Source organism: Thermobia domestica, chromosome 17, assembly GCF_964235325.1.
Source record: "Thermobia domestica chromosome 17, izTheDome1.hap1.1, whole genome shotgun sequence".
Classification (NCBI taxonomy): Eukaryota; Metazoa; Arthropoda; class Insecta; order Zygentoma; family Lepismatidae; genus Thermobia; species Thermobia domestica.
The window spans coordinates 137223304-137237782 of record NC_137470.1 but is presented as its reverse complement, the minus strand read 5'-3'; the positions used below and the strand labels follow the sequence as shown (position 1 = coordinate 137237782).

The 14479-nt window shown below is 35.0% G+C and overlaps 1 protein-coding gene across 7 annotated transcripts in view; it reads left to right on the top strand.

Moving 5' to 3' along the window:
- The window catches only part of bma (SCY1-like protein bma), a 751115-nt gene that overhangs the window by 688852 nt on the left and 47784 nt on the right, over window positions 1–14479 (top strand). For 5 of the 7 annotated variants that reach the window (XR_014128907.1, XM_081744331.1, XM_081744330.1 and 2 more), the window contains exon 14: window positions 4868–5142. Coding sequence is in view for 6 of the 7 variants with exons in the window: in XM_081744331.1 (XP_081600457.1) it covers window positions 4868–5142 (275 nt within the window). In the remaining variant the exon portion in view is untranslated. The remainder of the gene's footprint in view (window positions 1–4867; window positions 5143–14479) is intronic. The other 2 variants (XM_081744332.1, XM_081744329.1) reach the window with 1 other exon arrangement.

Sequence of the window (14479 nt, the reverse complement as noted above, 5' to 3'; positions counted from 1 at the left end):
TCGAAGTTATAGGCTACCGAAAACATAAAAAAGTGAAACTTAAAGGTCCATAGCTCCAGTACTATGGGACCTACTGTGGTAGGGTCAAGACATCAGTTAGGAACTAATATGTGCGCAATCCAAAAATACATGTTTCAAAATCCTAAGGTATTCATGCAACAATTTTTATAGGGGGAGTTTGGCTACGGACATATAATTTGAAGTACTCACCAACTACCTCTAGGAAAATTTGTTGCAGTACTACCGCAGGATTATGAAACTTGTTTATTTGGATAGGGCACCTACTAGTTCCTTAGTGAAGTCTTGACCCGTCCACAGTAGGTCCAATAGTATTCGAGCTATAGACCTTTAAATTTCATTTTTTCATGTTTTCTTCGCCTATAACTCCGGAAGGAAGCATTTGTGCACCCAGGTTGGTCTATACCTTTTGTCTTATCTTGGTGTCAGGAATCACCTCCCAAACGTTGTCGGTGTTGTTTCCAAACACCCTGTAGTACTTGTGGATGTTCGGATTCTTGCAATATGTAACTAGCTTTCTTTAAACACTTTCAACATCTCAGGGCTTCGACTCACAGTCAGACGCTTTAGCTTTGCTACTAATTAATTCTACATTTTATATAGATCAACAGCGAACTCGGAATCAAAACAAAGGCTCGTGTTCTGTGTACACAACTAAGTCAATAGGACATAATTTATAACGGTGCAACAGATTCTCGTTTTCCCACTGTGTGCTGTTTGAATACTCGTAAATAATAACCGGAATTAAATTTAAATGAAAATAAAACCTAATAAAGCAAACATATTATTACTAATCTGTATTACAGTTTCGGGTCTATACTAATAATAAGTGGACACAATTATATATTCTCGTAACCGTAAAACACAGTTTAGTAATAGTAAGTGCTTGCTTTGCCCAGTTTTTATTTTCGTCTAAGTATACGCAACTTTAAAATTACAATGAGCGGCATTGAGAAGAATCGCAAGAAGGGAAATAACATTGTTTTAGGATGTATGTATGCCACTGAAGACCATCAGAAATGTGATAACATGTCCACAATTTATTTGGAAATCATATATTAAGAAACCATTTAACAACCATGTTTATGGTCTATTCCTTCGAGGCTTGTTAACTTTGTAAACACGAAAATCTCTCACCATTATTATAAACTAACAGAATACCTGTTCTTCGCACGGGGAGAATACGTTTCATTTTGGACATAAAGGGGTGAATTTAGATTTAAACGCAGGGCGGTAACTTGTAGGGGGCAGGGGGCAACTGACCCCCAAGGTAGATCCCCGTCGTTCGAGGGGACCTATTTTAAGACAAAATTTTCTTACTTCATATACGAGGCGAACATAAAATTATAAATGAAGCATCAAAAAGGTTTACTGTATTACATAAACAAAACAGCACACAAAAGATAAAGATAGCACATAAAACAAAAATGAGTCGTGGGCCCACTTCAGTAAAAAAAAAAGTGTCTACTAGTAGGGGCCCTAGAAATAATATGTATTTGTATGGTTTTGAGATTCGTCAATATTGTTCCCTTAATTAGGATAATTTGTCACGTATGGAACGGGCTCAGGGGCGTAACAGCCTCGCAGACCATGCCTTGCGGGAGGGTCCACAGACTCCGGGGAGCCCATAAAGAGTAAGAGAAAGATTTGGCCCAAGAATTAGAAAAACAACTTTCTCTAGGGGATCCAAATAAGCGCATTACTATTTGCCCCCCAGAAAAATCTAAGTTACGGCGCTGTTTAAACGGCATCAGAAGTGTCACTGTTCGTCTCAGCGATCCCGGAAACTATAGATTTGATACTAATATCAGTCACTTTCGATTATTTTTATACATGTTCAATCTCTCCCAAATTACGAGGTTGAATTTGAATTTAAACGGCACGGGAAGTGTCACTGTTCTTCTCACCAACCCAGAAAACTATGAATTCGACACTAATATTGGTAATTTTCTATCGTTTTTAAATATCTCCCCCTCCCCTAAGCTGCACCGTCAAATTGAAATCATAAAAACCATCCCAGGCCCGAGTCTCATCCATGTTGAAAATTTAATCGAGATTGGTCGGGTGTTTCAGGGGGTACGGAGTCACAAACATATATATATATATATATATATATATATATATATATATATATATATATATATATATATATATATATATATATATATATATATATATATAGCTAAGAATCTTGTAGCGATTTGGAATTTAACGTGCTATTATTATTATTATTATTATTATTATTATTATTATTATTATTATTATTATTATTATTATAACTTTACATTTATTTTGAACTCTAAGAAGATTTTCTACAATTTGAATTTTGAATATTTCTGTTGCAATAGTACTTCTATATTGAAAAACATTGCCTAAAGAAAAAATGTATTTACATTTCGTGAGTCTTTGACAAACTCTGAATAATTATTAATCAATCAGGTATTTAATGCTATAAAAACAACAAAGTTTCCTTTAAGAAATTAAAATACTTTTATAACGTGCCCTTAACTTCGGTATTATTGATCCTTCACAGTGTTTTCTACTTTATTTTTTAGCCTTTAGAATTAATCTTCAGTGTACTCCAGTTACAATCTCATGTTTGTATCAGAATCACGAATTATGTCGACTATGGATGAGATGTTTCTTACGCACTTATATATTGGTTACTCCCGTCTAATTACTTTTACTCACTCTACGGAGTTGGCCGTCCACAATGTGAGGAGTATATCGTCCGTAAGTATACTTGGTGATTCTAATGGAATGTCCAGAACACTCAATTATAACAAAATGTTTAGGAAAGTCAAACAAATATAGTCATGGTTTAGAGAATGATACCATTCTTACTGTAGTGCCATTGTGTCAATTTGTTCCATTCATCTTCGTCAATAATATTATCTGATCTCCAAAATCAGCTACTAAATCTAGAATCCCACGAGTATTATCTTTGCCGCATATTAAACGGTAAGTGTAAATATTACCTTACTTCTTTCAACCCAAGACTGCCCATACTAATTTTACCCTTAAAAGCCCCAAGGGTTGCCTCTGAAACTCCCTGCTGCATATACAAGCTACCTGAACCAACCGCGACCATTTTTATTTTCCGTCATCAATAGAAAAGGCTAGTCACTACTTTGCTATATAATCATTTGTCAATGGTGATAAAAAAAAATAAACATTATCAAATAATTAGAAAAGTACATATTTGAATAAGAGCCTATGTGGCACCCTTTGGGCTTTTACGTTAGTATAAAAAATAACCCTATTTTTCTAAAGTAAAATAAAAAAAAATGCTTAGGAAACGCAATCAGAGGGTGTACTTCAAAGAGATAGGAGAATTCTAGAGCGTAGGATAAGGGACGAAATATCTATGAAGAATAATGGCATTAAAAGTGGACTAGCGTGCCTCCGAGGCACCCCTTGGGCTTTCTCGGGTTAAAACTGATCAGAAATGCCACTTGTTACGCACTTTGGTGTGTACGAACTTTACATGTCATCCTTTTCCATGTTTTCTCATTCACAAATACCGTATTAAAATTTTAAACATAATCCAATATAGATCAGGGGTGCCCACAGAGGGGGGCTATGACGCAAACTGCGTCATTGAAATATTTGGGGGGGTTAAAATCTATATAAATATGTTTGAGGGGGTGTAAAAATTAATCGAAAAGATTTTTTCCATGGAAGAACACCTACGGATAGACAATTGGTAGGGTGCGTCATGGACATAAGGGGGGTGAGCACCACTGTATACATAATTTTCAGTCTTCTGCCTTCCGATTCATTTTTTGTCAGTGTCAAAGAAATGAGATTATGAGAGCTAGTCATAAATTAAATAATAAGAAATAAAGCATAATGCAATAAAAATAGTATTATATAAAACAATAATTTGCCTGTTGTTCTGTATGGTTGCAAAACATGGTCGCTTACCCTGAGGGAACAACGTAGACTAAAAATATTTGAGAAAAAGATCCTGAGGCAAATAATCGAACCCACGAGGAATGGAATGGGGAATGAAGGAATCTTCGTAACGAGGAACTGCATAATTTATACCGTTTATCAAACATTGTTAGTTTTCAAATCTAGGAGGCTCAGGTGGACAGGTGATGTAGAAAGAATGGAAGAAAACAGGAACGCTTTCAAAGTTTTAACTGGAATTCCAATCAAAAAACGACCATTAGGAAGACATAGGCGCAGATTGGAGGACAATATTAAGATGATCTCGCAGAAATAGGAATACAAAATAGAAACTGGATCCAGTTGTCTAAGGATAGAAGTCAATGAAGAACTAATGTAAACGCGGCATTGGACCTCCGGATTCCATAGGCCATAGAGTTTGTTAGTCAGTTAGTTAGTTAGTTAAGAGATAAAAACTAAGAGATCAGAGAATATTGTTGACGAAGTTCAGTGGCACAAATCAAGTGCATTCCAAAACATGACTAAATTTGTATGACTCTCCTAAACTTTTTGTTAGAACTGAGTGTCCTGAACATTCCACTAGAATCGTCAAGTATTCTTAAGGACGATATAGTCTTCATATTGCGGACGGCCAACTCCGCAGAGTGAGCAAAAGTACGTCAGAAAGACCAATATGCAAGTGCGTTAGAAACCACATCCATACACCTGCCAATTCCCATAATTATAGGAATTTTGCTCACTTGAATCTTCTTGATAGCTTTCTATTAGGTAAATGACAGTTAACATGACTAAAGATACATAATTCTTCAATGTACCTACTTTAAACGAAAAAAAGGTTAAATATTTAAAAGCTTCAATACAAGAGATTGATTTGGGGTACACTGAAGCAATACCTCCATCCAAGGCAAAACATCCACTACGCATCTGTTTGTAGCCTTTCGTTTCTTCCCAGATTCTGGTATGTTAGGGGGCTGGTGGTTTGCTGGAGGACCCTCGTCACCTGATAGCAACTTCCTACGAGTTCACAACGCCTTCCCCAACCGACGGCTCTCGGACAACGCTTTAATGATGCCGCCCAAGATTCGGATAGCACCATCTTGTGCGTCATCCCCTGGAGGAACCCCAGGCGGTGGTCTCCCAATCAGGCGTCACTCAAGTATCGGGCCTCAGGAGAGACGAGGATCAACTATCAATCTCTCCCCTCCTACAGTAAGTTAAAGATCACCTTATTTTGATTACGTTCAGTAATTTAATATGTATACTATTTATAACAGCAAGTCATCAAATCAGTGTTCAGTTGTCATTTGCAGGTAGGTAAGAAAATTTGTGTTTTCTGTTACTTTGTTCTTATATTAAAAATATGTATTTGAAAACATTTGTTACGTAATAAGGGTAAAATATTTCTAATATTTAATTGGTTTTCTTGGAGTAGCAACTAAATAAAATCTGCTGTTTTTTTTAATTTTAAAAATGCAGTCTTCATCATTTAAATAGATCTGCTTTCTCCGGTTGAAATTTAGAGCATACTAACGTGAGCTTTCCGTTTTGTTTTGGCGCTGAACTGTGAGAAACTTGCATACTGGATCAATTCAGAAAACTTATACTGTATTTTATTCTCAAATAATTAATCATTATATTTATTTCATTCTAAAAAATATTGCACGAGCTTCAAAAATTGTAGGCCTTTTAAATATAACTTTGTGAATAAAATTATATATATATATATATATATATATATATATATATATATATATATATATATATATATATATATATATATATATATATATATATATATATATATATATAATATGACAAACTTGGTTGTCATGGATATTCGTTTAGCAGTTTTAAGCTTGTAGTTTACGTTTTTCATGAAAAGTGCATACATTATTGGTGCAAGAAAGTAATCAATTTTTTTTTCAATTCAATATCTCAAGATTTGTTTATTCAGATACGGAAAACATCTATATCAGTTTAACCGTAGATACGCACCCAGAGCTAGAGTTACCTTGATACAGCGAGCATTATCATGAGTTCATTATTGAACTTAATAAAGAATTAGTAACCATGTCAATAATAAAAAGTATACAAGCTTGAATAAAATTTTAGTTGTGCTTTTATACTAATTTTAGAATGCTGAATTCAATGGAAGTATTTTTCAAACATATCCGCCTATAATGTCAAGAGAAAAATTACCTCAAGCTTGGAAAATTTATATATTTTATATCCCAATTTTGAGGCCATTTTCTCATGACCGTATAAAAATTACCTCAAATTTGGGATATTTATATTTGCTTATATCCCAATTTTGAGGCCATTTCTTCATGGTCCCGTAAAAATTACCTCAAATTTGAGATATTAATATTTATTTATATCCCAACTTTGAGGCCATTTTCTCATGACCCCATGAAAATTACCTCAAATTTGGGGTATTTATATTTATTTACATCCAACTTTGATGCTATTTCCTAATGACTCCATAAAAATTATTGATGCTATTTTCTCATGACCCTATAAAAATTACCTCAAATTTGGGATGTTTATATTTATTTGTATCTCAATTTGATAACACTTTTCTAGTTATCCCATGGACGTGTATATTTTAAAACAGTTTTATTGGATTGAGCGTCTTCAAATTAGCACAAAAAGCACGCGCTACTTCAAAGATCCGAAATCTGAGCTTACTTTTCTCCTAACCCCATGAACCGATATGTTTAAAAATAGTTTCGTTGAATTAAGTTTTCTTAAAATACTGTAAAAAGAATGTCATTAGAAATTTATGCAAGCGTGGGCAACTTTTACCAATGGCTGCTCGTTAGTTCTTTCTTCTAGACGCCTTATGATTTGTTTATTCTCTCGATACACAGTGGAACCATTACAAGACCTCGTCAGATAAAGAAACAGTATTACTATATTATTTGCTGTCAGAATATTTTCTAGTATAAAATAAGGGCGTTCTCTTAATTTCACTAGACAGCTAATAGTACTCGCAAAAACGATCTAACATGTGTTACATTAGCATATTGTAGTGAATTAATTTGTTCAATGACAAGAGTTTTCTACAATTTATTTCCATTCTAATTCATGTAACTTCATTCATAAAGTTTACTAAAGAAAAATCCTTTAAAAAGTTGAACTTAATAGAACAGAACACTTCTAAGACAGAATAGTGTGAAAGAACGGTTAGATCAGCAAGCACAAGTTTATGTGGATATTTAACCTTTTGAGTTGTGGACACTTTTATAGCATAAGTTGAACTCACACGTTTTATGAGGTCGATATTTTTCACATTTAATTTTCAATCTAAATGCAAAAGCTGCATTGTATCCCGGACAACCATTTGTCAAGTCAGAAACGCAAATTAAAAGTATACATGTTGCTGTGAGAGTCGCAACTGTTGTGATTACGGGAAAACAACACGAAATACCAGCAATCATCACTCTGGACTGATGAATGTTGGAAATTGAATCTATATTACCAGCTTTCACCGGTGATTACTGGTAATCTAAAATCTCTGGTGGTAATTACCAGCAACTAAAATTACAACATTAAACTAAAAGAATGTTTTAATACGAGTAATTATAGATATATTCTTAAACAAGTAAGAGAACAAGCAAACATAATGCACAAGTCAAATAGTAAGACAGGTAGAGGAAACCTTGCCAATCAGTAAATAAACAATCAAATCCACCAAAACAACAAAAATACGAGTATAAAAGTAATTTATAATGGTAAAGAAATAACAAATAAATGCCGTACTGCAAGTCTACTTAATGAGTTACTTGCCAATACTCAAATACTCAAATTATTCTTGGTCTACAGATCTGAACAAGAACTTGTAAACAAACACTAAATATATATCCTTAGTACCCACTACAGATCTGAAACAAGGTCGACTGTCAAAACAAGGAAGATGAAAATATCGTCTGAGTCCGACAATACTCCTCAGTATTTGCTTAAAACTTGTATCAAACAATTCTTTATCCCTTTAGCTAATACATGTTGTAAGAAAAGTCCCTTCCCATAGACGAACTTTGTTATAAATGCAAATACGAAAAAATGTAGAAAGCAAGTTCCTGGAAATGATAGGCGTTCAATCTAAAATGATGGAATTTTTCAAATCAGACCACCAGTTTAGCTCTACACTTGTGGTCACATCAATGGTAATTTAAGGAACAACGTTGTTAGTCATAGTGTTACAAAAGAAGCATTAGTTCACGAAATAATTGAACGGAAAGCAAGTGAATATTATGCCGTTACAAAAATACTACAATTCTCGGTTGCATTCATTAGCATCGTGGGGTACAAGGGTGAGCAGGGTAAGAGAAATGAGACTTGTAAGAGTTGAACGTTGGTTGTGAACATCGTTTATAATGCGAAATGCATAATACAGTTAAGTTACATCTGATACTGTTGCTCGCAAAATTTACTGGACAGACTGTACATGTTACTGAGAATAAATTTACGTACCTCATGCACGTACGGTACATTTCCAGACACAACACTCGTGAAACAGGTATTCAACAGACTACTGCAACAGGTATTCAAATTGGTTTCCCTTCCGCTGGTAACACATGTGGATATGGTGTCGTACATTACCAGGTGTTATTCAGGTGCTGTTTCAGGTGTTATTTTTCTACTCCCATTCTTGATCTTCTCCTTCATATGATCCATGGTTCTGGCTCTGATTCGATACACAATTGACTTTAGATACTTCCACAACTAGAAGTCTAGTGATGTTAGTTCAAGTGACTTGGTTTATCATTCCACACAATCCTTGCAAAAAAAATCCATTAATCAGGATGCGTCTTCTATAACCACTGTCGTTCTGAACGATACTTTATGTACACAGTATAAAATTCATATTAAAGATGAATATAAGAATTGAATTGAATTGAATTTCTCTTTATTTCAGCGGGCGAGGTTCAGCCGGAGGCTGCTCTGCCACCTAACCCTTGTCATCATTACAAAGAAAAGAAAGAAAAAAATAGACACAAATAAGATACAAGATACAAATAACATCATAACATGATACATTCAATAATACTAATGATAAATAAAACACTCAGTAAATGTAAATAAAAAAAACTATACTCATACTGCTAGTCCAATTTCATACCAATTTCAAACTGTAGTAAACTTGTCATGTGTGCCAATGCTTTGTCTCTGATCTCTAAATAATAATGTTTGGAGTGATGATTTAAATAAATTATACGGTTTGTCAGTGATTGACTTTGGTAGGGAGTTCCAGATTCTTACTGCCGAGATTGAAAATGCCTTCTCTGTTATTTTTAAAGAATGCCGGGGCATATTCAGCTTATTACTTCCTCGGGTATTGTAACAGTGAATTTCTGATCTGCATGTTAATTTATGATGCAAGTAAGGTGGTGCTTTATGTGAATTTATTTTGTATAGTAAACAACAGTATCGGAGATATCGTCTTCGGGACATGGTTAGGATATTGTTTTCATTAAGTACCGGCAGAATATGCTGAGACTTCCTGTAATTGAGAGAGAAGCGTATAGAGTAATTCTGTATTTTCTGAATTGCTCTAGTATTTTGAGTGGAGAGAGAGCTACCATATATTGAATCGCAGTAATCGAACAGAGGCAAAATCAGAGTGTTAACAAGATATAGTCTTGTTTCTTGCGATAAATAGTCTTTCAATTTATAAAGCTGTCGTAAGATGCGCTTAGCTTTAATACACTGTTCAGAAATATATATTTATGCGTTTGCTGTAGGTACTCATTATTTCTGTATTGGGTGTGCTCTTAGCTTTTTTCTTTCTTTTAAATAATCCACAGGCTGCAACTAACAGTTTGCGGAAGTCATTCGTCGTTAGTCACTAGTCATAGTCAACTAACCGATTTCCAGTACTCACTATTGCATTGCGTAGGTTCAAGAATGTGTTGTTTTCCTTCATTTCCAATAAACAGAGAAATCTGCTAGTCATCACCACCAGATTTTATTTTTGTTATTATTATTATTAGCGGTATTCACCAGTGAAAACTTAATAGAAAATTAATTTCCAACATTCATTAGTCCAGAGTGGTCATTGCCAGTAATCGCAGTTCATTTCCGGTATTCACATTTTCAACTTTTACAGTAATATATATTGTATTTACTATACTTAAATATTTTTCGAAAATTCATTACTAATGTCGCGCACTTTCAAAATAAATCCAGGAAAAAATTGAGACCACAAAGATCAAAATTTTCTTTTTCTTCTAAATTTGCAGCCGGTGAGATAATAAAATTTCACACGGATCTTCTTAGTGCTCACTTTACAAAATACAAGGAGCTGCTGAAAATTTTGTAGCCCAACCCAAAAGAAATGTATGTGGAATGGCTAAATTTTTTTACAGTTATTCTACATACTTACCCCGAAGTTCAATACATTTACTTGCATGGTGCTCCAATTTTTACAGACCATTTTAAAAAATCTAAGGGTTGTTCCTCGCACCACTGTTCCGTAACACTAATCATCATCTTATCAGATTAAAACGGAGTCTTTTCAAGTGTTGATTGAGTTTGGGGAAATAAGTAATAGTCTGGTAAAATACGGAGGATGATCTAGACATTCAAACTCTAGATCATGCAAGGTCAGTTGTGTTTCCACTGCTCAATGGACAGGAGCATTGTCCTCAACGAACAGAATTCTTATTTTAATTTTCCACCGCATTGTATTTTCAATTTGTCCTTCAGTTTTGTGAGTAATGCAGAATAATACTCTGCATTAAATGTCTGACCCTCGACTCCATCCTTACTCCAGAAGAATGTTGCAAACATGCGAGGGGAACCTGAGTGCTTCCAGTACATTGACTATTATTTCGTTTCAGGTTTATAGTGGTTTAATAACGTTTCGTCCATGGTTACTGGTCGTGACCGAAATTGGTCGGCATTGCGGTCAAAATGGGAGATGACTTCTTTGATGTCCTCACTCTTTCACATTTTTGACCTGCTGACAGAGTTTTTTGAACCATTTTGCCGAGAACTTGCGCATGCTCAAGTTATTATGAATTATGTTACTGGCGCGTTTCCGAGTAATGCCCACAATCTCTGTCATTCGTTTTGCTGAGAATCTGTGATGTTCAAGAATAATGTTATGAATTTAATGCATGTTTTTGGTCTTCCTTCAGGTGGAGTACCATCTGTTGAGAAATCGCCACGTTTAAACTGTGCCACCCATTTCTTCACTACTCCATGCAACTTCCATAGTGTTTCACTGATTTCCTCTGAATTTGCTTCGGTGACTTTCTTTGGTGGAACAAGAATTTCATGACAGCTTTCATCTCGATATTCATGAAATTCGCTTTAGCAGCCTGAGAAACATAGTAAGAATTTCGTTATTAAAATGAAAATTCGTATTCGATATGTTTCTTAAAACTACATAATTCAATCATTCTGCCTGCAATACTTCTGGATTTAGGTGCAAATTTTTCAGCAGCCTCTCGTACTATTATCCAAAATAACCAAACTTTCTAAGATGTTCCTGAGTATGAAGAAGTACTTGTGAAAGTTAATTGTGACATTTTGAGCATCATGGAGAAGCTCAGGGCCGGATTTCCCAATAGGCCCGGGCTTATGGGCGCAAGCTCCAGGGGGCGCACGGCCGAGAGAAAAAATAAAAAATATCTAGAAATAAAAATAGCCATAACTTAACATATTTTTTGAATTGATTTTAAAAAATCAGGCTAATAAAGCACTCTGATTTTGAAGTTCATTGGAACAAATAATTGTTGGTAAAGTTCACCAATCTTTTGTTAATACATTAACGGTATTTTGTTAAGCCCAGAACTAAGTAAATTCCTCAAAAAACTCGCAATGATAAAATTACATCGTGGAGTGGTGTTTAAGCAATTAACATATAGGCCTGATATATTTTTTTTAATAAAGGTTTTTAGGAAAGTAACTTTAACCAGACTAGGGGGCGGAAAAAGTTATTGGGCCTAGGGGCGCCAAAATGCTAAATCCGGCCCTGGAGAAGCTTCTTGGAAACTTTGACTATTTTAAATTGCAGTAGTTTCTTAAGTACTGAGTAATTATTTTATAAAATATGATTATTATTATCTTTTATTTTTGTGGTCTTTTGTGTAACATTAACTAATGTGAAGAATGAAAAAGAACAAAGGTACAGTAGTATACTGTACTGTTATGAAGCTTTTGAACCTCTATGGTTTCTCCATGCAACGTTGTCAGCAGACACAACAGAAAGTTACTGTAGTTGCCATTCGGGTGTACGATGCAACGTTTTCCATATTACATATTAAGTCAAAATACCGTTTTTTTAAAAATAAATAAATAAAAAGTTGATGAATTGGATTTAAGTTTAACAGGAATTCTGTAGTAGTAGATAAGTGGATATTTCTGTTGTGTTATATGGGCAATATGATATTATGTTAGTAATTGATTCATGTTTTAGCATTTTGAATACAGAAATGATCATGTAATGTATCATTTTAAAAGTGAACTTCTAAATGTAGTGGTAAAGTTGTTGTTAATGAATAGGTGTTTACTTGAAAATGATAATCATGTTAAAATATGAATATTACAAATTTGAACTTTTTTTAAATAAATACGTCAGTTAAACCAATAGATCGTAGATTTGCGAAAACTTGCTATTTCATATAGTACTACGTTCAGTACAAATTTCCCCAGATGCTATTTACATTAAATATTAAATATATTATCAACCACAGTTGTTATCACACCGATATTAAAATATAATCATAATATTTTTAAACAAACAAATAAATATGAGGTTTATAATCATCTTAACCATGAACAACATTTAGTGCAGTACATATAAATATATATTTCATAGTTTTCTTAAGCATAGAAGAAGATAGCCATCAAACTCATCATCAGCACCGGCAGTTGTCACTTTCTCGAGATCATACAGTAAAATCACAACCGTGCTTCACAACACTCGTAAAGAAAACAACAATTCTGTATCAGTATAGATTCATTCCTTCTACCATCAATTACACGCATAGAACTGTTTTTTTTTTTTTTTTTTTTTTTTGTAATTCTCAGGTCGATTTCGCTAAAATTATACACAGTGAGGCAAAAAGATGTTAACATTAATTGGGGGTTTACTCACGTGAAATTACAAGGCAAGGATATGGTTACAAAGTTTCAATTTGGCACCCATCCCGCTCAATGTACTTATGGACTCTGTCCATTGTTTATTGTATGGCCCTCTGGGTCATTTGCGCATGGATAGCAGCGATGACCTAAGTGATGCGGTGCTTCAGGTCGTCCAAGTTGTTAGGTTCGCTGACATACACACGATCCTTGACCATGCCCCACAACCAAAAATCACATGGCGTCAGGTCGGGGGAATGTTCTGACCATGAGAGAGGACCAACTCTACCAATCCAAGGTTTACCGAAGGTCAGGTAATCCCAAACCATCTGACTGCAATGGGAAAGGACGCCGTCTTGCTGAAATCTATCCAATAGCTCCAAATTTGCTCACTTCACACCAAATGTTCACCTTGGGATAATCCCGCATGTGCTCGGTCGTCCAGATAACACTGTTGTGTTTGTTCACACAACTGCTGATGTGAAATGTTGCTTCGTCAGAAAACATGAACAGAATGTCCGGCTCCATGCGCACCATTTCCCAGATAATTTGTGCAGCGTTCACACTGCTTGCTTGTTCGCGTTTTAGAGATGCTGCAAAATCTGCAAGTGGTATGGCTTCATTTCTAATCACGCTGTAAACTTCTAACCACTGACCATTGAGAAATGTTACTCTCTAGAGAAAGTCTGCGAAGGGACTTCGTTGAGCTGGATACCGTCGCTCCCTGGACGAGAATAATATCCTCTTCAGTTCGGACAGATCTCTTTCTACCACTGTTTCGTCTTAAACAGACCCCTTTTTTACAAAGTTCTCGAAGATCCTACCAATTGTCAGGCTCAAAGCTGCATCCCCTCCGGTCCAGGCCGTGAATCTTTCTTGTACGATGCTTGGGGACTGAAAAACCTCCATCCAGGCAGCTATTTTCCTTCGTTTCTCAATGGAATATCGGCACGCCATGGTTTAATCTGCAAAACAAAAAAAAAACTCATTTAATGTTAACATATTTTTGCCTCACCCTATGTAGCCGGAAGCACAAACATGTTAAACACTCTCACATCAAGTTGTTTGAGATCAAAACCTTCAAACATAACAACTAATTCTTACCTCGCGTAGGACACATTATAAACACTTTAAACTTCTCCATGCATAGTCGCTGGGAATAAAAGAATTCAAACAAAGCAACACATTGTGTAGGCCCTCACCAGCCTTACGTCAATTACTAAACCACACCCACCCAACTCCATTAATACTATTTTTACATCCAATCAATATCTTCTCATTAGTGTTCATTACTATAACAGTTCCAAGTATATTCATAAGTCTTCCCAATAACTTCTGCCTTTTCGAATTTCAATATATTGCAATTCATACACCATTTGACAACCATGTCCCATGATTCATCTGAACTACCCAGAAGACGTTGCCATATGAGATACAACGGCCAAACATAGTCTTA